The 19,927-nt window shown below is 38.5% G+C and overlaps 2 protein-coding genes across 6 annotated transcripts; both read left to right on the forward strand.

The window, feature by feature from the left end:
* Positions 1–5,415: 5,415 nt before the first annotated feature.
* Positions 5,416–9,683, forward strand: LOC103997625 (uncharacterized). The gene is made up of 6 exons (XM_009418905.3): positions 5,416–5,682; positions 5,758–5,890; positions 6,960–7,063; positions 7,372–7,516; positions 7,596–7,736; positions 7,856–9,683. The coding sequence occupies exons 1-6, from the start codon at positions 5,642–5,644 to the stop codon at positions 9,311–9,313; spliced, it is 2,022 nt and encodes a 673-aa protein (XP_009417180.2). The 5' UTR covers positions 5,416–5,641; the 3' UTR covers positions 9,314–9,683.
* Positions 9,684–10,935: 1,252 nt separating this feature from the next.
* On the forward strand, positions 10,936–19,904 carry LOC135650123 (probable E3 ubiquitin-protein ligase HIP1). 5 transcript variants are annotated; one of them, XM_065169280.1, is made up of 6 exons: positions 10,936–11,149; positions 13,484–15,368; positions 16,843–16,893; positions 19,121–19,219; positions 19,293–19,436; positions 19,519–19,904. In XM_065169280.1, the coding sequence occupies exons 2-6, from the start codon at positions 13,602–13,604 to the stop codon at positions 19,648–19,650; spliced, it is 2,193 nt and encodes a 730-aa protein (XP_065025352.1). In that variant the 5' UTR covers positions 10,936–11,149; positions 13,484–13,601; the 3' UTR covers positions 19,651–19,904. The 5 variants fall into 5 exon arrangements, with proteins under 5 accessions (XP_065025352.1, XP_065025354.1, XP_065025353.1 ...); XM_065169282.1 differs by having other exon boundaries at positions 19,142–19,219; XM_065169281.1 differs by having other exon boundaries at positions 13,557–15,368.
* Positions 19,905–19,927: the final 23 nt, after the last annotated feature.

Consider the following 19,927-nt stretch of genomic DNA (forward strand, 5'->3'; position numbering starts at 1 on the left):
CTTGAGGGGTGGGTGGACTTTTATGCACAGAGTTTGGTGGAACGATGACATCAAGAGACGAAGAAGGAAAAGTCAAACCACTGTTCTTAACACATCAAGTCAGAGTTCGAGTGCTTATTGGGAAGATACTAGAAATGGAGAACATGAAGCATGTTACTTCCATGTATTAAGTATCCACGGCAAGACACCATGCATCATGCAGCATGTAGAGATTAAGCTTATAGATGAACTAACAGTCATACATTGGATTTGGACCAACTCAATTAGCCCTAATTGATTAATGTGAGATGGAGGTTATTAAGAATATATTAAAATTTAAACTTTCATAGATCTATGATCAAGAAAGTATTTGATTCATCATGTTATATTCATGTCAGTTCAATGATTATTTTTAGTGTATTGAGTTGGAATTCTGTCTCCATCACTTATTATTTATAAAAAAATTAATATATGATGAAATAGAAATATCAGTAAACTTCTGACAAAATTCTATCCCCCAAAATATATATATATTTTTTTATAAAAAGGTAATGATTAGTGATTCTATGTAAAATACTAATGTGTATGTATATATTTGTATATGTCAACAAAATAGAATAATTTGATATTTTTAACAACATAACTTAAATATATAGAATAACTTAAGTCCTCAATCATAATTTAAATCGAGTGGGTATCTTTCTCATGCATGATTGACTTAATCACATGCCAAAGGGCGGCCAACAAGTAATCTACTCTTTGTGCACCAAAACTTTTGGGCTATTATTACTATATTTTAAGATTTGTAACTAAATGATTTCTTAATTTATTTTATTTAGATTAGTTTAATTTGGTTGTCTTCTACCGCTTTTGTTCGGAATTTTATGTTGCTTCGGCAACACAGAGCATTTGTAGATTGATTTGGTGTGTTTACTGAGTTAATTTGTGTAGAATTAAAGAATATGGTGTGAAAGAGAGAGATTTTTGATGAGTATTTATACCGGATTTGAGAAAGAGATTTTTTTTTTAATCATACGTGTGATTGATGCTCAAATAATAGATTAATTGAGGATATAAGAAATGTATTATTGTCATTTCATGTGTCTCTATCGTGCCCTCGAACTTTTATTAAGAATATTAATATTGGATTGATATAATTAAAATATTCTATATGTAAGAGGTTTCTGAGGTTGTTTGTTAATTGATCGTAAGTATGTATTTGAGAAACACATAATTGATATTTGATAATTTGATCTTCACTCGATGATAATGCATTTCATACATAAGTGAAATATTGGATTGGTGTATATATAGGTGATACTAACATTATCATAGTATATTATAGAAATGGATTGAGAGGTGATATCAAGTTCCTGTAGTAGCTCGGTATACAACTTTAGTAGTAATTCTTATGACTATTTTTTTTGTTTATTAGAACTCTAATTGATTGGATTTGTTCTAAGAAAGATAATGTATGTTGATGTAGACTTTTTATCATCAATGTTGATTGCCCAATCAACAAGTATGAAGATGAAGTGATTAGTATTTATGAAGAAGAAGTATATGATTGAGAGTTCATTTTAGATATCGTATGACTCATCTTACTACAAACTAATGCGTAGTAGAGGGTTAATATATAAATTATGATAATTTATTAACTACAAATGAGATGTCTGGACGAATAAGCGATAAGTACTGTAAAAAACCAAATAGTCTTATCGTTACTGTGTGAAATCCGTAGCACCATATATAATTTGAGTGATTTAGTAGCAAAGAGTGGGGTGGCAACTTTTTTTTGGCATTTTACATGTTCATTTTTTATTGTAAATCTTGAATGTACTTTTTTTTAGATAAGAAAAATGTAAATGTTACTTCCACTCATAGAAATAATGATGTGTCAAACTTGAGTTGATAGAGAATCGACTTAGCAACTGATTAAGGATTCCTATATTTTTGATAGAGAATCGATTTAGCAACTGATTAAGGATTCCTTAATCGACTTAGCAATAGATAGAGAAATAACTTAAGATTCCTATATTTTTGATAGAGAATCGATTTAGCAACTGATTAAGGAATTACTTGATCTTTATGAGATTATTATATGTAATAATAATATCATCTACATGCATTAGTAGATATATAATACTTTCCTTTTATTACTGTAGAAATAATGATGTGTCAAACTTGAGTTGACGAAGCTAGTTGACACCAAGAGTAAGCCAAGTTCGTTATAATAGACTTTTGGAACTTGACGAAATATATAAATAATTTTTCATAGTTTACAAACATGACTTGAATATTGAGGGTGGATGAAACTATGAGGTTGCTGCATAAAGACATCTTTAATTAAGGTTTCATATAAAAAGGTATTATTAATATCTAGTTGATATATGTGACTAATAACGAAAATCTAACATAAACTTGATTAATAACTGGACCGAATGTTTCCGTGAAATCAAGGTAAAACTCATTTGACTATTAGATGTAGTTTGTATCAGGCAACGGATGATTTGAAATATTCAGCAATCTAATCCAAATTAATCATTCTCGTCATCCATTTATGCCCACCAACTCTCAACGGATGCGAGCTCTCCACCCAATCCATCATCCACTTCTCCATTTTTCTTTCTTTTTGTTGCCTTGTTCATTATTGCTATCGCAACCAGCCATGAATACTGTCTACCTAATGGCACTTTTACTTCCACGAGAAGCTCTCTGATCTAAACGTTCAGGGAAGGCAATGACCTGAGCTCCAAGCTCATCGGGGCCGCAGGGCACAGTGGGGCGAGGCTTGCTTGAGGGGCCCGATGCTATTCACAATATTCAACTTAAATATTTAGATTGATTTATATGAATATGATAAATATTAATTTAAATTTAATATAGATTTATAAAATTAATAGATAATTATACGATGAATAATTACATCAAATAATAATAAAAAATTAATTTTTATTCCAATTAACTTCGCCTTAGCATTTTCGAGCACACGAACTCAACGACGAGCGAGACAATGGAGAACGGCCCTCCAAGACACGAGATACGCCGCGGGTCGGCGTCGGTCGTGTGGTCGTTCCTCGGGTCGCGTTTGGGCTCCCGCCTGACGTCGTCGTAACCCAAGTCGCAACTGCCTGAGTCCGAACGACGGCACTCGCGCACGTCACTATCCCATATCGAGAGTCGACTCGTGTCTTCTCGAAGCTCCCTTCTCTCTGTGGATGCGACATGGCAGCACACAGAAATGGAGCTCTACATGCCGCGCAAGGCCACAGTAATGCTCAAATAGAAAACCAAAGCTGTCGCCATGTTGGCTTGTTAATTGTAGTACAACACGCAAAGCAAAAGATCAAAGGCCTTTCATAACTTAATAGACTGTCTTCCTTTTCTTGTGCTGCTGATTCATCACCGAAAACAAAGACTTGAAACCGGAATCTGATTCCATTCTGGAGTGGCCTGGAAAGAAGACACTAGTAGGGGTGGCAGTGTCTACTAGTAGGGAAGAGTTCTCATGTTTTCTCAAGTACGAAATACCTGGCAGTTCTTGTTTCTTAAGATGTAAGGAACAAGAGACTTGCTTCTGAAAACAGAGGAAGGTACAGTCAAGAAAGCTGATGCCAGGAGAATGTGATGCAAGATGGGCTGTCTGATGGCTAGAAAAAGAGAGCTTTCCATGAACAGAGTAAACAATAGTGCAGGTGATGCATCATTTGTACAATTGGTGTCTCTCTTAGTGGTGGTATTTATCATAGATAAGTTTAAATTGGCACACAAGTTTCCACTCTTCAGCCAGTCAAAACATTTGTTAGCCTCTGTAATTACATGAGAAAAAGTAAAAGATCCAACATATAAAGTCCACACCTTTGCAGTCAGAAAAAATGGGTGTCATAGTACATTAATGGTCAGATTCTGACTCTCTGATGAACTCTTCCAATGGATGTAGAGATGAACGACAAAAAGGAACAGTTTGATCCTGTAGTGGATTTCCATGATGAGAAATCAGAGGCAACGATGAGAAATCTCATGTTTTAGAATATTGCAATATGTTCATCAAACATGACATAACTTGCTATATCTTGTGGGTAATAGACCTAAATGACCCTTTCCACTGTAACCAGATTGCTCTGATCTCACAGTAGCTTTCAGCCAAGACTCAAACAAAGGGCAATGCATGCCAAAGATATCACTTTTTGAGAGTTGTTGATTGCTAATCATAATGCTGATATGCTCTGCTCGATGACTAACAGAGTCAATACCGACAGCTGCACTAAAGGGGATTATTGCTTCACTGTGAAGTAGGTGGGAATGGCAAGCAACATGTGATGTCTCGGGCTTGGTTGGATCCAGCTCAGCTTTCTTCCTCATCAGGAAGACGCCATAACTTGTGTGCCAAGGTTGATTTGGACCTTTGGTAAAGCGATCATAGTTCTCATTCCGTTGCGTACGTGTGGTTGCTAACTAATTCTCCAAGCTCGAGGACAAATGTTTTGGTAAAATAACTGAGCTAAAATGGTGAAGTGAAGTGGGCTTAAGCTCCAGAATCCAACATTAGAATCTTGGCTAGATATTGACAACATCTTTAGTAATGACTGAGGTCGACTGGTGAAATATTTGTCACCATTGAATGCTTATATCCCATGAATTACTTTTGCATAGTTGGATTGAACTCCTCACCATTAATAAAAAGCTTATCCTATAAACAAGTCAAGCACAAATTTATTGTTGCTGCTGTGCGGTAATTGTCGGGTTCCATTCCTCACCATTGGAAGCTTCTGCTGTAGATAATTCAAGCATCATCATTGCATCTCTTTAGTTGCCGGTTGAATTGAGCTGCTGCTAATTGTGCGCCGAGAAGAGAGAGAGAGAGAGAGAGCACAGGAAGCTTTATCTTTCTTTTCACGTTCAAATTCGGAATGGCTGGTAAACGCCTCGAGCAGGCCGCCGGCTGCCAAGGAGAGGCCAAGGAGAAGGAAATTAGCATTAGCAACGTCTCCATTAATTTATCCACGTAGTACAGATATCATACAGTCTTCTGATATAGCCTGTGGTGGCCGCAGAAGAAGCTGCTGCTCCACTTGGATTTGAATGGTAAGCCGCTGTGTCAAGCTCGAGGAGGTAAACCACCCACTGGAATCCATTATTCTTGTCACAATTCTTTTTTTGTGTGTTCATTAATCTATAAAGCTTTCCTCAGAGCCAGTACAAGAATTTGTTGAACGAGAAGAAGAAAAAAGATGATCTTTTTCTTTCTCTTTTACTTTTCTACCGAAGCAGTACATGGAGCGAGAGAGAGAGAGAGAGAGAGAGAGAGAGAGAGAGAGAGGGATTCAACTTGGTCAAGTGATTAACATAAATAAAGCACCAGATTTTAACGCTGTGTGTGTGTGCGTCTCTCTCTCTCTCTCTCTGTCTATATATACATTAAGAAGCCGTATTTGTTTACTACTACTTTCTCTCTGTCTTCTCAGCCACAGCTCACCACCACTACGACCACCTTCACCACCTTTTCGTGTATGTATAGTCTTCTCTCTAGTTGATCTCAACGCCCTTCTTGTTCCTCTGCGGCGGTGGCGCTCACAGTTTGATCCATTGATTCCCTTTTCCCTTCCCATCAACACAGAGTTCCGGAAGAGAGCAGAGGGAGGCATAGGAAGGGGAAGGAGAGATGTTCGGTGGGTTGTTGGGCGGGAAATTCTCCAACAAATGGTAACTGGTTTTTGATTCTTGGTTCTTGGTTGTTCTTGTGGGGGTTGGCTGATGATTTTTGGGTGGGTTGATCAGCAAGCACGCGGCGAAGTGCATAAAGGCCAGGATGGGGCCGATCCGGAACCGGAAGCAGGCCTTGGTGAGAATCGTCAGGAAGGATGTCGCCAACCTCATCGCCGCCGGCCATGAAACGAAGGCGTTCGAAAAGGTACATTCTCTCTCTTCTTTATTGGATTGCTCGTTCAAGAAAACGAGGAAAAAAAAGAAGACATTTTTCTGAGCCTCCCCAACTTTGTGTTTCTTTAATGGATGGTTTGTTTGAATCTGTTCCTCGTTGGATTTGGGTTCTTCCCATCTTTGTGTTCCTTCAATGGATGATTTGGGTTCTTCCTCCGTTGAAGTTTCCTCGAGAGATTTCACCATCGCTGTGCTTGCTGGATTCAAGAATATGAGCGGAAAAAACATATTTTTCTTTAATCATCCTCATTTCCGTGGTTAGGTTACTAACTGTTTGGGTTCTTGCTTTGTTTCTCTTCTTTCTTTACCTTTTCTTTTCTTGAAGGTTTCTTCAAGAACCATGGCAAGAACTTATTTTTCTCTGTCTTTCTCTTTGAATTCTTTTTTGTTTCCTCCATTATTTGCGGTCTGGATGTGCAGTAGGAATACTAAACCATTTTCTTGTGAATTTGTTACGAATCCATACCAAGGGCAGGCAATTGTGCTGATGAACAGTTCTAACGCAGCTTTCATATTTTGGCTTTCTTCTTGGAATTGCATGCCCTGGGATTAAGATTCCTGCTTGGTTTGTTGGCTATTCCACCTAGGGTTTTGCTTAATTCTTGTGTCCAGAACAATTATAAGTCTTTGTGATAGGAAATTAGAAGTTTTCTGTTTTGACCTTATCAGTGTAAACCTGACTTTTTATCAAGGTTGGTCATCCAACTGGTTGACTTGTCATCTGAGCTTGCTTAAACCTGCCCTGTGACACTATTAGACAACCAAAAAGTAGATTGGCATCAATTCTTGATAAGTCTATTTGACTGATGATATCATGTGCATGTATCATTGTTCAGATATGTATGGGTGTACTTTTGCTTGGTACCCCTCAATTGAAGAGATACTTTGAACTATTATTATTGGCAATGCTCTGTGTTCTAGTTATATATTGTGTGCTAATTTTTGTGGTACATACCTTTATCAGTCCTTTAAGTAGTTATTGGTTCAGTAAATCTCTAAATTGTGCATACCATTTTCTTCTTTTTGCTTTTCTGAAACAGATCGATCTACTCATTGTTGATATAAACCACATATCTTGCTATGACATGATCGAACAATTCTGCGAATATATCTTGAGTCAGCTGCCAAGCCTACAAAAGCAGAGGTATCCACTCCCCAAATATTTCCATCTTTGGATCACACACTTCTAATTTACATGTTCATTTTGTTTTTACAATTAAAACCAATATAGTCATCTGCATATTTATCTTGTAAGCTACTTATGGCAATAGTACAATTTGCTGATATGAATTTGCCAGTACCAGAGACCAATTTGGACCACAGAATCATACCACACTTTATAGAATGCTGATTATGTTTCTATATTTAACAATTTTGTCTTATCTTTTATCCGTTCTATCAATATTGTAGTGAGACTATTATGAAGCATATTTTGTTTGTTTTGATTAACAGGGACTGTCCCCCTGAAGCCATGGAAACAATATCTACTCTAATTTTTGCTGCGGCAAGATTTTCAGATTTGCCAGAGTTGTGCAATCTCAGGCATGCATTTACAGAACGATATGGGAGCCAGATGGAGTCATGTGTAGATGCTGAGGTGCTAACCCTTTTGCCCATTTCCAATTAAAACAATTTTTAGTTGCTTTTTGGATCTAATCAGAATAATTTCCTGTCAGTTTGTTGAGAAATTTCAGAAGAAATCATTTCCAAAAGAGAAGAAGCTGCAGCTAATGCAAAATATTGCTGATGAGTTCTCTGTAAGATGGGATTCTAAGACACTCGGACACCAATCACACAATGCTATGGCACATGGCTCTGTAAGTTTCACAGGAACTGCTGATTTGCTACCGTTATTTAAGAATTTGTTTTTTTTTTAGCTTAAACAAATTTTGAATTATGGGTTTTAAAAAAAAAAGGAACTTTACCTATGTTGCAGACTCAACCTAAGGATGTTGCACCTTCACATACTGAAAATAATGGAGCGTCACCAGCGCAGGTTACGATACAAGAAGCAATACGATCCAAGGGAAAATATGGCTCTAATCCTATTGGTGTTGTGCAAAGACAACAAGTGGCAATGGAGTTGGATAACATCCAGGTGATTTCAGCAATGAGTAGTAGGCAATCACATGATCCGGTGGAGAAGACACAAAAGGTGGTTGTTTCTCATGATAGAGTAGATACCGAACCATATCAAACCAAGAATGCAGCTCCATCATATGTTAAACCAAGGAGAGATCGTGATGGAATCCATAAAGATGATCTTTCACGGAGTAGGGCAAAAAAGGTGCAAAATGAGCTGGATCCCAGTACAGAGAAGCCACAAGTTGGCTCAGTGAAATCTTGGAATGTAAAACCAGGCACTATGGATCTCCCAGACACAAAATCAAATGGTGATGAATACCATGTGGAAGAAACAAGAAGACATGGTATAGTTCCTCCATACACTAAGGTGAACGAGATCAAGAATGGGAACCATGTGGAAGAAAGGAGTGGTAATGTCCCGGAGTATGATAGCTTGCAAAGGCATGAAGAAGGGTCGCATCCTACTGGGACAGAAAAGCGTTCGGTCAGGCCAGCAACCAACAATGGAAGAACAGCATATGTGATTCCACCTTATGTCAAGCCAAGATTCAATGATGTAGATACCAATGCTGATAAAACAGATCGAAACACTGGTATAAGTCTTGACAAGTCTGATGGTACTGAAGATGCGGATCATAGGAATGAGCAAGTCGTTCATGATGAGAAGCCAAAGCCTGTTTCTGTGAGGAGGAAATTCCAGAAGCCACCAGTCACTGAGACCAACGGGAGTACCATTGATGTTGAGAAGCCCACAAGCCATGCCCCAGGTGGCCAAAGAAGATACAAAAGCAGGCCGAGCACTAATACTAATGATGATAATTATGTTGAAGAAAAGGCTACAATTAGAGAATCAAGGCCTCCGATTGATGATGAAATGAGTAATTCTATAGATTATGGCAAACTCTTGCATCGAGCACCGGATGGACGAAGAAGACATGGTGGTAGGCATATTGCTGCTGTGTATGATGAGGAAGAAATGGTCATGGATAATCTCTTGCTGCGCTACAGCAGGAAAGGGGCAGCCAAGGAACCCAGCAAGGAAAGAACGAGGGCCAGAACTCCTACGACGAATCATGTCGATCCAGATAGAGTTGAGAATCCTGGTAATGATAAAATTCATCCTGTCCCGAGAGAAAAAGTGCCACCTCCGGAAAGGATTCTCTCACTGCCAATGGAACCAGTTACCCCAGCTAAAGTTAAGGAACCTGCTCGGGTTACTTCGATGCAGCCTAGCGGCGGCCGACTGCAACCAAAGCTGCCAGAATATGATTATTTTGCTGCACGACTTACTGATCTAAAGAAGACTTGAAAACGCTGTCACAGGAGTGTTCTTACCTGCAGATACATACATTGCCTTCTCAGCAATAAAAGTAGGTATCTGTTGCAACTTGCAAGTCTTTGCTATCCTCGCTTCATTCATTTTTCATATTCATCAGTTTGTTTGATGTAATACAAGTAGGACTTTTACTCTTCTCTGGTTCTCCTTATTGCTTGATTATTCACATTTGTAAATACGAGTCACTTTATGATCTCCTTATTCATTCTTCCCCTTTCCTCCCTCCAATATGCTTCTTGTTTTCCAAGTTGGTGAAGAAAAACCAGCAATGTAAATGACGGCAGGCTTGTAACTTTCTCCTCATCCGTGCTTGACGCTTATGCATTGATGTTACAGACTTGAAGTGATGTTATTACGTTCTTGTTGTATGGCATGGATTCGAAGGAAAGAGGAGAAAGAACATGATTTATTTTGGGAAAAGAAGTCATGTTCATATATTGGAATAGGGAGAATGATGTATAGAGTAAGCTTGAGAGAGAGAGAGAGAGAGAGATTAACCTGCACCGTCCGTTTGTGGGCAGAGCTCTTCTTAAAGTTGAAACCCGTCAAAAATGGAGAGAGAGATTAACCAGCACCGTCCGCCTGTGGGCAGAGCTCTTCTTAAAAGTTGAAACCCGTCAAAATCCTCAGTGCAGCTTTGCATGGGCCATGCAGAATATTTAAAGGAAGCAAACCGCCATGGACCCCAAAGCCAAAACCTCCCCACAAAACCACTCAAGACGACACAGTGACGACGACGATGAAGGCTGCTGTGACCTCTTCCACCACCGTGTTGTCACTGCAGTGGTCCGAGTACCACGCAGCAACACCAACAAACCACGGAAATAACTATTAGCATGGTGACTACGTTGTGCTTCTGCCAATAAGTGACAGTAACAACTTTCGCCGCTCTCTGTATCTCTCCTTTTGTTTTCTTGCTCACAGGACGTGGCTGGCATTACCGGAGTCCAATTCTCGGGAACAGTAAAGCTGCTGCAAGCACGAGGTGGTGTTTCGCACCTTTTCCCCCCTTGAAATGGATGGAGAAGCGAACCCTTTTTACGACGCCATAATGGAAAGGTGGGAAAGCGAAGGCGGACGCAGGGGCGCGCAACCAAGAAGAGGTTGAGCCACGTAAACGCGAGGTAGGGGCCCGCGTGGTCGCCCATGACCTTGACCAATCAGCGACGGGCCGATGTGACCACACCCTCGCGGGTTACGCACATGCGTGGGTCGGGAGCTCGTGACATCGAGGGGGAGAAAACTTGTTCCTCCAACCTCGGACGACCGACCCGCTTCGTTACCTTTCTTGTTATTCGAGATCACCTTGCTCCTCCGCCCCGACGATGCGGGTACCGCGGCAGCGGGTGAGACGAGGAGGAGGTTGCGATATCGAGATCGACATGGGCCCCACTGGGAGGGGCCATTGGGAAGACTTGGAAGCTTGGAACGCTGTTCCCGAGCAGACAGCGTAGCGGCGCCAGTGAGTGTGGCGTCCACCCCGTAATTAACGTTTAATTAGTTGAATTTATAACATGTATTTAATGATTAAAAAAAGCAGTAAATTTACCCCAAAAATATTCCCCACCACCACCCCACGCACCCCACCGCCCCCTCCCCCCCCCCCCCCCCCTCTCTCTCGTTCGCTTCCCGTTCATCATCCAAACCCCCCCCCTCACCCTCTTTCCACGGACGGATCTCCTGTCTCCGATCTGTGCCTTTCCTTCGATCGAGGTGTCGATGGCGCGAGAGAGAGGGGCGGGAGGGGTTTCTTGATTTCTTGAAAGGGGACCATCCCCCCATTGTCTCGGAATTAAGGATCTTATTGGGGTAAGTTCTTATGAATCGAATCGAATCCCATATCAAAGCTGACCTTTCTTTTCTTGATTTGGAATTCAGAGCTGTAACTTGTTACGTTTCTTGCAAATTTTGTTAGCCATTTGTTCTTGGTGATTCTGTCTGTTTCTTGTCCCTCTGTTACTGCTTGCACTTTTCTTGGATAGATCTGCCCGTCTCGAGCCTTTTGTTGAGAGGGTTGGGGTCGTTGTCTTATCGTGTAATTTTAACATCGAATTTGGTTGTTTTTTGTGCTTTAGCTGTAGTTTGATGGATGTTGCTGTTTGCTCTTTTCATTTGTAGGTTTCTTGGTTTGATTGGGAATAGAAGTTGGATTTTTGACTCGGGAGGAAGCGTTTAGCTTTTATTTTTGGTGCCATTTTGTTGGAAATGTTTCATCTTTTTCGTTGATTGGACTGAATCGGTTGTAATTGAGGGCTTGTTTATGGTGTGTGACGTCTTTCGTTTTGAGGAATTTGAGCCGAGTAAATTGATTATGATTCTCATTTTTATTTTCAAGCTGACATGAATCCAATCCCTTTTGATGTTAGTCTTGGGCAGAAAAAAGAATTAGAAACAAAACGAACAGCAAACGTTGCTGAGGAAGCTTATGCATTTACACGCGTTACCTTTTATCTGTTGTAACTTTGAATTACTAATTTTAATTCGAAGCTAGTGTATAAGTGATTGAGAAACATGGATCTTTTGTTCCCACTGGGCTTCTTCAGGTCCATGCTCATCATTTAGTTTTCTGCTGTCCCATGCTCTGAAGAGGATGTTGACATTAGTCTGCTGACAGTTACATAAAAAGAATTTTGTCAAATCTTGTAATAATTAATAAAAATATATATGGTGAAAAACATAGTTGACAAGATGAGTAAAGTCCACTATCTCTACACAAAATATAGATAGACTAAGTGCATGAATCTGGGTTGAGCAATGCTGTTTAGACCATCAGAAAGTGTACAAATCTTGTTTAATATTCATGCATTTGCATAAAGCTAGTTAATACTTGTTGGTAGCTACCAATTTGTAGGATTAATTTTAGGCTAGCATAGTTTTGGAATGAATGTCAAGAGGTTGAGCGTGTCAAAGGAAAATTTATGGGTAAAACAGTTGAATTCAACGATATGTGCCCGAAAGATCCGCCTGATTACTTTTTATTTCTCCCTATGCAGTTGGATATGCTCTCTTGTTATTCTAAGCTTGGATATCCTCTCATGCTCCATTGAGCTGTTCCTTACCTTTCATAAAGATTTATTTAACATTGGCATGAACTTCAATTTTTAGAACAAAGTTTACTTCTGTTTCCTCATGTGAGCACGTCCTTCTTAGATGCGAGTGTGTTCGTGGATCTTCTTGGTCTTTAAGAGTTGCTACCATCATATGCATATGATTTCTTGATAACAATCATTTCTCATTCACTGTTGAACCTGCTCTTCACTTGTATTTTGAGCTGTAGCTGTGAGTACATCTTCAAATGTCAAATATCTAATCTCCTTTTATATAGACTCTCTTCACATCTTGAGGAACTTTCCGAGGCATTTCTTGTTTGCTAATTTCTACTTTCTATTTTCTGTCTTCTATGTTCATTTAGGTGAAATTAATTATAATTGGAATGTAAAGTAAATCATGTTTGGGTCATTCACTTTGTAAGTGTTAGCACCTGGTCTATTATACACTTATGGTGAAGATTTATACCAATGACACTTAGTGTTGTACTACCAACCATTTAATGATGGAGTTCTATTATAACCAAACTTTGATATTGTACAAAATAATTGAGGACGATTGTATAAGATACATGTTATGCACTTCAAAATAATACACCAACATCTTGAAGTTTTGAATATAGATCTAGTTGTTCACAAATTACCTACAATTTGCACAGTGAATGGTGCCGTAAGTTAAAGATAATATCATTGTCCAACAATTTAATATTATGATTCAGGCTGTAAATGAAGGTATTCAACCTAAACACAGTGTTTTGATAGTTTTTATTTGATGCCAACACAAATTGACAAAGATGCAAAATTGACTTTTGTGGAGACCAATGTGATACCAAATTTTATAAACTTATGAGGACTATCATTCATGAAAATAATATAAAAAGACTCTAGAAGGTGACATCGACTGTGATGTAAATGATGGATCCACAGGGCATATATACTTGTGCATCCACAGGAATTGTGTATCATATGAATACCAAGTGTTATGATGGCAGAATTATTAATTTGTTGGTACATAAAAGCTTATCATGCAGATAAATGCTGTCGGAAAACCCCCGTGGCTAATAGATACATTTGATGGTTTTTTGTTTCTTTACAGGGGATCAATGTGTTGTTTTTTCTTATGTGCTCGAATTCACCTAAATAGTTGACTTTCATTTTTACTAAATCAGGACACATTCAGTTTCCTGCTTAACAAGGGAGTACTATTTGCTTTAATGCAAGGCCAGAGGAATTTTGTTCAACCCTTGCATGAATCCTTTGAACTTGACTGTGAGTCCAATTCAAGCAGCTCTGGCATGAATCAGCAAGTCTTGTGGAATAACATGCTTTTTAATCCAGTAGAGATCCAGAGCATGACAGATTGTGCAGTATCCTCTGATGGTGTAAATATCCCATGCTTAAACATGGCTAATCAGGATGGCACTCAGTTGGGCAATTGGAGTTTAGGTGGATCCAGTTCTAGTCAACATTCTCAAATCCAGGGTGGCCATGAAGAAAACAAACTGGAGCATGAATGGACACCACCGGCAACAGTTGCTTCTCGAGGTGGGCCTAGACTACAAGAAAATCATTTTGAAGCTTCCCATGCGCTTTCTTTGGAAAATGTCAACATAAGTCATAGTACAACTCAGACTGATGGTATCCAAACCTTTCCACAAAATTATTCCTGTTTCAACAATAGACATCAAAATGTGGAACATGTTGCTGTTCAAGTTGGTATAGGCAATGAGCTCTCAGAACCAAGGTTATCTCATCATCCTTATTTATTGGGTTTTCTAGATCCTGAAACTGTTCCATCTTCAATTGGTTTATCCAATCCTGGCGAAAGTTCTTCCGAGGGCGTTGGATTTTTGAGAGAAGATGATGAGAGAGCAGAAAGTTCATTTGATGGACGACGCTTATCCTGCAAGAGAAAGAATAGTGATGGTTTTCCTGGACAGTCTTCAGCAAGTGGAAATGCGAGCTCTTCTCACCAAAGTGAAAACAGTTTACTGCATTCTCGTAGTTATAATCCTATGACTGGCCTCAATATTTCTAGCTCATCTGGTTATCCTTCTGTTGGACATTCTATCGAAGAGCATACAGCAGGATTTGGCACTTTTGTAGGAGGAATGGCCTTCGACTGCTATCCCTCTGCAAGTGCAGCAGGAAACGTTGAAAGTTTGCGTAGGAATTACCGATTGAGAATTAACCGTGCACAGCCTCATGATGTCTCTTTACGTAATTCTTGGTCAGCGAGTTCAGTTGGGCAATCAGATGTATGGTCACCAAATCAACCACCTTCTCGTTCCATCTCATTGAATCACTTCCTCGAGCCTGCCTCACTACTTACAACTTCAAGTTCGGCAAGTCAAACTCATATACCTGTTGTACCTGCTCTACCCCAAATTGTAAATAGTTTTCCATGGAATAGAGCTTCCAGTTCAAGAATTGGCAGTTCATCAGGCCCTTTCAGTTCAGAGGACAGATCGATCACTGCAAGAGAGGGAAATGACTTGAGGAATATGCCCGTGACCAGCAATTTGGATCTTGTTCCTGCAACAGATGTAAGGAACATGACACAAGGCCAAGCAAATTGGAGCTTGAGCAGTGGAAGTATAAGCATGGTTCCAAGTTCACAAGCAGTTACAAACTCAGGACTCCATCCAACATTTGGATCTTCTTGGGTACCTCATCAAAATCTTCCTACCCGATATCCACAACCTTTAGCGGAGGCTATTCATCCAGGCTTTTTTCCGCCCGGTAGTTCTGATTCTGGAGGTCAGGGCACTAATTTTGCCCTACAACATTCTGCTCATTCTTTGAGCTCACAGGAGGTGGCTCAGCAGATCAGAACTAGATTGCATGGCCCACATCCTACATCACACATCAGATCAACAACACATTTGTTAAGAAGGCGAAATGATGGTCTTTTCAGTGCTCCCTTACCTATGAGGAGTTTGACAGCTGCAGGGGAAGAGAGAAGTAGAATGTTATCAGAGGTATCTCTTAACTAATCATTTTATATAATTCAAGTTATTTTCTATAGTTGACTATTCTTTCCTGAGCACTATTTTATATGCCTTTTGCTTAGTGTCTCTTTTGTATTTTGGGGAACAGTATGTTCTTTAAATTTTTTTAAAAGAATTAATATGTCAATTTGTCATGGCTGATTGCTGAACAAGGTAGAAATAGCAGAGATTCAACTACAGTCAAATATTTGTTGTCAAAGTACCTTGGTCCAACTTTAATGTATTCTTTTTTCTTGCTTTAGTTGATTTCAGCTGGACTACAGTTCTATGAGAGTCTCTTTTCTTCTTCTAATTCTGAGTGATTTCAGTGGTTCACACCTAATCTCTGCTCAAACACAATAGCTGCCTACATCTTCTTCACGTAACACACGATCAGACTTAGTTATATTGCTGTGTTAAATAACTTTGACCTTATGTTCCACATATCAACAATCAACACTAAAGACAACTGTTATGCCAATTCATTTATCATTTCCATTATCTCTTTAAGATTGACTTGCTGTTCTGGTTACAACAAAATTTTTTTTGGCAATGAGATAGAATGACCAGAGTTTTAAAATCCTTAGCCTGTAAGCACCATCTTCAAATATTCAACAACGCTCGACCTGATTAGAAAACCAGATTCACTCTTGTAGCACAAGTTTAGTTTGACTTCATTTCCTTGGTCACGAGTCATCTTATTCATCACTGAATTCCTATTAACTTGAGGGTGTTCTTTAATAGGAGTTCCCATCTCTTGGTCTTGGCTGAAAATGCCTTTCTTGATCATTTATGTAGCATTAACAATGAATTTACCATCGAAAAACCTACCCGACAAAAACCATTTTTTCCCCTCGACTAGTGTAGTGAAATTATAGCTTTGATTTTCAAACAAATATTTGATGCCCGTGATCCAGAGGCATGAAATACAGATCTGGGTTAATTTTATGATTCCAGTTCACTTCTGCCCTAGTCTTCATAGATGTACATTTAGATCACCCTTCTCCCTTGTGTCTTTGACTGGGAGAAAGCCTAAATCCTTGCTTACATAGTTGCCTATATTTCCAAAAATTATTCACCATAATATTTGATCGAGAAAAAGTTCAGGTTACAGATTTGCTACTTGCCTTTTCTGGATTAAAAGTTATATGCCATTTTAAGTAAATGTTTCTTTATTTTTTTGTTGCTGCATTTTTGTAGATTTACCCCTTCTGTTGCTTGTATAATCCATCCAACACTGAGTTATGAAACTTATATCTTTTTACTCAATAATAATATACTTATGATACCTACTTTGCATGCAATATAAATCTATAATGTCAGCTATCTAGCTGCTTACAATCCCATAAAAGGTGAAAGTGTGTTTGTCTACTTGGTGCTGTTTCTTTTTTAATCTTTTCTGATGAAATATCTTTGTGGAGTTTTTTTCTATTCCATTGTGTACTTACATTTTTTGTTGTACCAGATTCGTCATGCATTGGAGTCTTTGCGTCATGGAGATGGTCTTCGATTTGAGGTCAGTATTAGGCTGACTTTTTTTCTGTGAGTAGAATTAATAAGGCATTTAAAGAAGAGGGTGATGCTAGTTAGGGTAGGGATACTTTTGGTATGGCTCATGCAGGATTAGAATATGTGTGAATGTTGAGTTTAAAGCTAAGTTATTTTCCTTCCCCTTTACTTTTTAAGCAGAAGATCTGGTAGTCAAAGTAATAATCGGTGCATGACACTAATTTTGAAAGGCAAAGAACAAAGTATCATATCTGCAGGATTAGCTCAACTATCACTGGAAGCTGGTTGCTCGTTCTTGCTTTAGATGTATACTTCCATTCTCATCCTATCAACTTGCATTACCACCACTAGCAATTGTTGAAACTTGAAACCTCTACCTTTCCATAGTTTTAATTTAATGTGGAATAACAATACATAGGGAGCATTCTGTGTGGCTCCTTGGAGCAATTATATTGATCCTTTCGTTCAACTGCTGATTCGATCTTGGTTAGACATTAGGATCTTGCCATTAAGCTAAGAAAGGTAGCCGTTGGGTCAAGACTTCCAAAGTCACGTGTGTTCTCTTTATAAAATGGAATTGGATAAACACTAAAGTCACTTTCCTACTGTTTTCTTTCCCGGTCATTTAAAGCTGCTGCAAGTTAAAAAATTTGCCATCGTCACTTTGTCTTTGTTTAATATAGGCTTATAAATCAACAACAGCAACTGGTAATATTGCTACTTTGAGGTTGGCGACATCACTCTTCTTTTGTCATCAAGTTTTATGTAAAACAAAATCTCTAGTTAAATTTTATGTTAGTTTTGGACAACCTTCTAGCCACCCTTTGCATCTTAAGTCACCCAGATGGTAGAGGCAGTTCACATCACTTTTAAGTGATGACCTAACCCTATATTGAATATGGTTGTCATCTATGCTCATGAGATTTAATAAAATTTATGCTGGTCACAATTGGCGTAACATATCCCTCCATTTTTTTTTTTTTTTTCATTTGGGCTTCGGAGCAACATTAGTAGTGTTAAAATGGTGTAATATATTAACTGACTCAAGTTTGGAAACTATAGTATCATATATTCCATTTCTTTTCCAAAATGCATTAAGGTGAGAGTCCAGGGTGACTATTGCTCAACTTTTTGGCAAGTTGTACTTGAACAAAAGTTAATGAGTTTAAATTATAGATCTTATTGTCTAAACAAGACAATATGATGATCAAGGATAATGAATTTCTCCCCTGGTTTGTGCAAGAAACTTGCACCGCTTCTGCATTTAATAAATTTGTACAGGAAAAATATTCGGTCTTATGAACTTTTAGTAACAGTATGGATCTCAGTGATTATTCATCCCTGCAGAATTAACATAGTTAGGGAAGTTAAAGGAACAAAAAAAGAAAAAAAAATTTCACTGACCCAAATTTGTGTCACTTGTTCTAATTCATTATTTAAGTAAGCTACTTGTTGAACTTCTCTAAGACATCCCTTAGCTTTGGACTTTGCTAAGTGGCACATTTTTTTACTGTGGAGCCTATATTTGTGAAACAGACATTCCTTTTCTGTACATATAGTTTCATCAGTAAAAATTGTCATTCCTATCTTTTTATATCACTTTTGCATCTATAGAAAAACTTATTGCTTCTTGTTTCATTTTTATTAAATTTTCCAAATTACAACTATGTGCTCAATTAAATCAAATATTTTAAAATATGAAATGTGAAGTTGAGAATTCATGGAGTTACATAGTTATTAGTTGTCATAATTGTTTCTTCAATTATGATAGGTATATTTTATGTTTTGAAAATTGTTGCATGATGCTTTCCCTCTGCCTTCAAAGCAACTCTCAAGCTCTGTCACTACATGGTAAGAAACTAATTGCAAAGCGAAGTATGACTTAACGCTTTTGCTGACATAAAGTTATGATGTCTGTTGTCCATTGATAGATTATTTGAAGTTGCCCATTGGAAACTTGATCCGAGTGTCCCAGTTATGTCATTTGACAAGTATTTTGAACAAATTAAAGCCGGTTAAATCTGTCGTAAAAACAATTTATAAAGTAAAATATATAATTGTTATGTTATTAGATAGACAAGCCATGATGATTTCGTTGTTCTTGGATTGACTAACCACTATTGAGCGTAGCTATATGAACAACTTTGTCAAAATTACCAGTTTGGCATTATTTGTCCAAAATGGTATTGCACATTCCATTTTGGAGTTTGATATGCTTAATTTTAACTGGCCAGGATGTCTTTATCCTTGATCAGACTCTAATTTTGGCGGGCAGCGATTTGCATGACAGGCACAGGGACATGCGTCTTGACGTTGACAACATGTCGTATGAGGTAATGAACTTCCAACATGTTATATGAATTTAAACAGACAATTTTTTGAATTCAGAAGTAATTTTCATTATAGGAACTCCTCGCCTTGGAAGAACGGATAGGAAATGTTTGCACTGGATTGAGCGAGGAAACAATTCTGAAGTCCCTGAAACAGCAGAAGCATTCATCAGCAGCCATCAGAGCATCCATGGAACACAAGCCCTGCTGTATCTGCCAGGTATTTGATCTAGCTCAAATTTCAGCAGATCACTTGGTCTCTCCCAGCTGATGTCATCTTATATTCCATTTATTTTACTCAGGAAGAATATGTTGAAGGCGATGATCTCGGCACCCTGGACTGCGGGCACGATTTCCACTCTGTCTGCATCAAGCAATGGCTAATGCACAAGAATCTCTGTCCCATCTGCAAAAACACTGCTCTAATTACGTGAAGAGGCATGCTGCACATTTCACAACGAAAGCAAATTTGATCGATAAGGAGGACCCTCCTTTAGCAACTTATTCTCGTTGGATTACTGTATCTATTGAAATCGGATGGTTAATGTTTTCGTTTCCTGAGCTGTGGACCATCAAATTTTGCTGTTGGCTCAAATTGGAGTCTGTTGACCGAACTGCTTTGCTATTGTTGAATAATCAACACTTTCTGTTGTTCAAAAGCTGGTGATTCGGACTAAATTTGGCTGGATATTTTCAGTGTCAAGCTTTTAG

This window comes from Musa acuminata, chromosome BXJ3-9, assembly GCF_036884655.1.
Source record: "Musa acuminata AAA Group cultivar baxijiao chromosome BXJ3-9, Cavendish_Baxijiao_AAA, whole genome shotgun sequence".
Taxonomy (NCBI): Eukaryota; Viridiplantae; Streptophyta; class Magnoliopsida; order Zingiberales; family Musaceae; genus Musa; species Musa acuminata.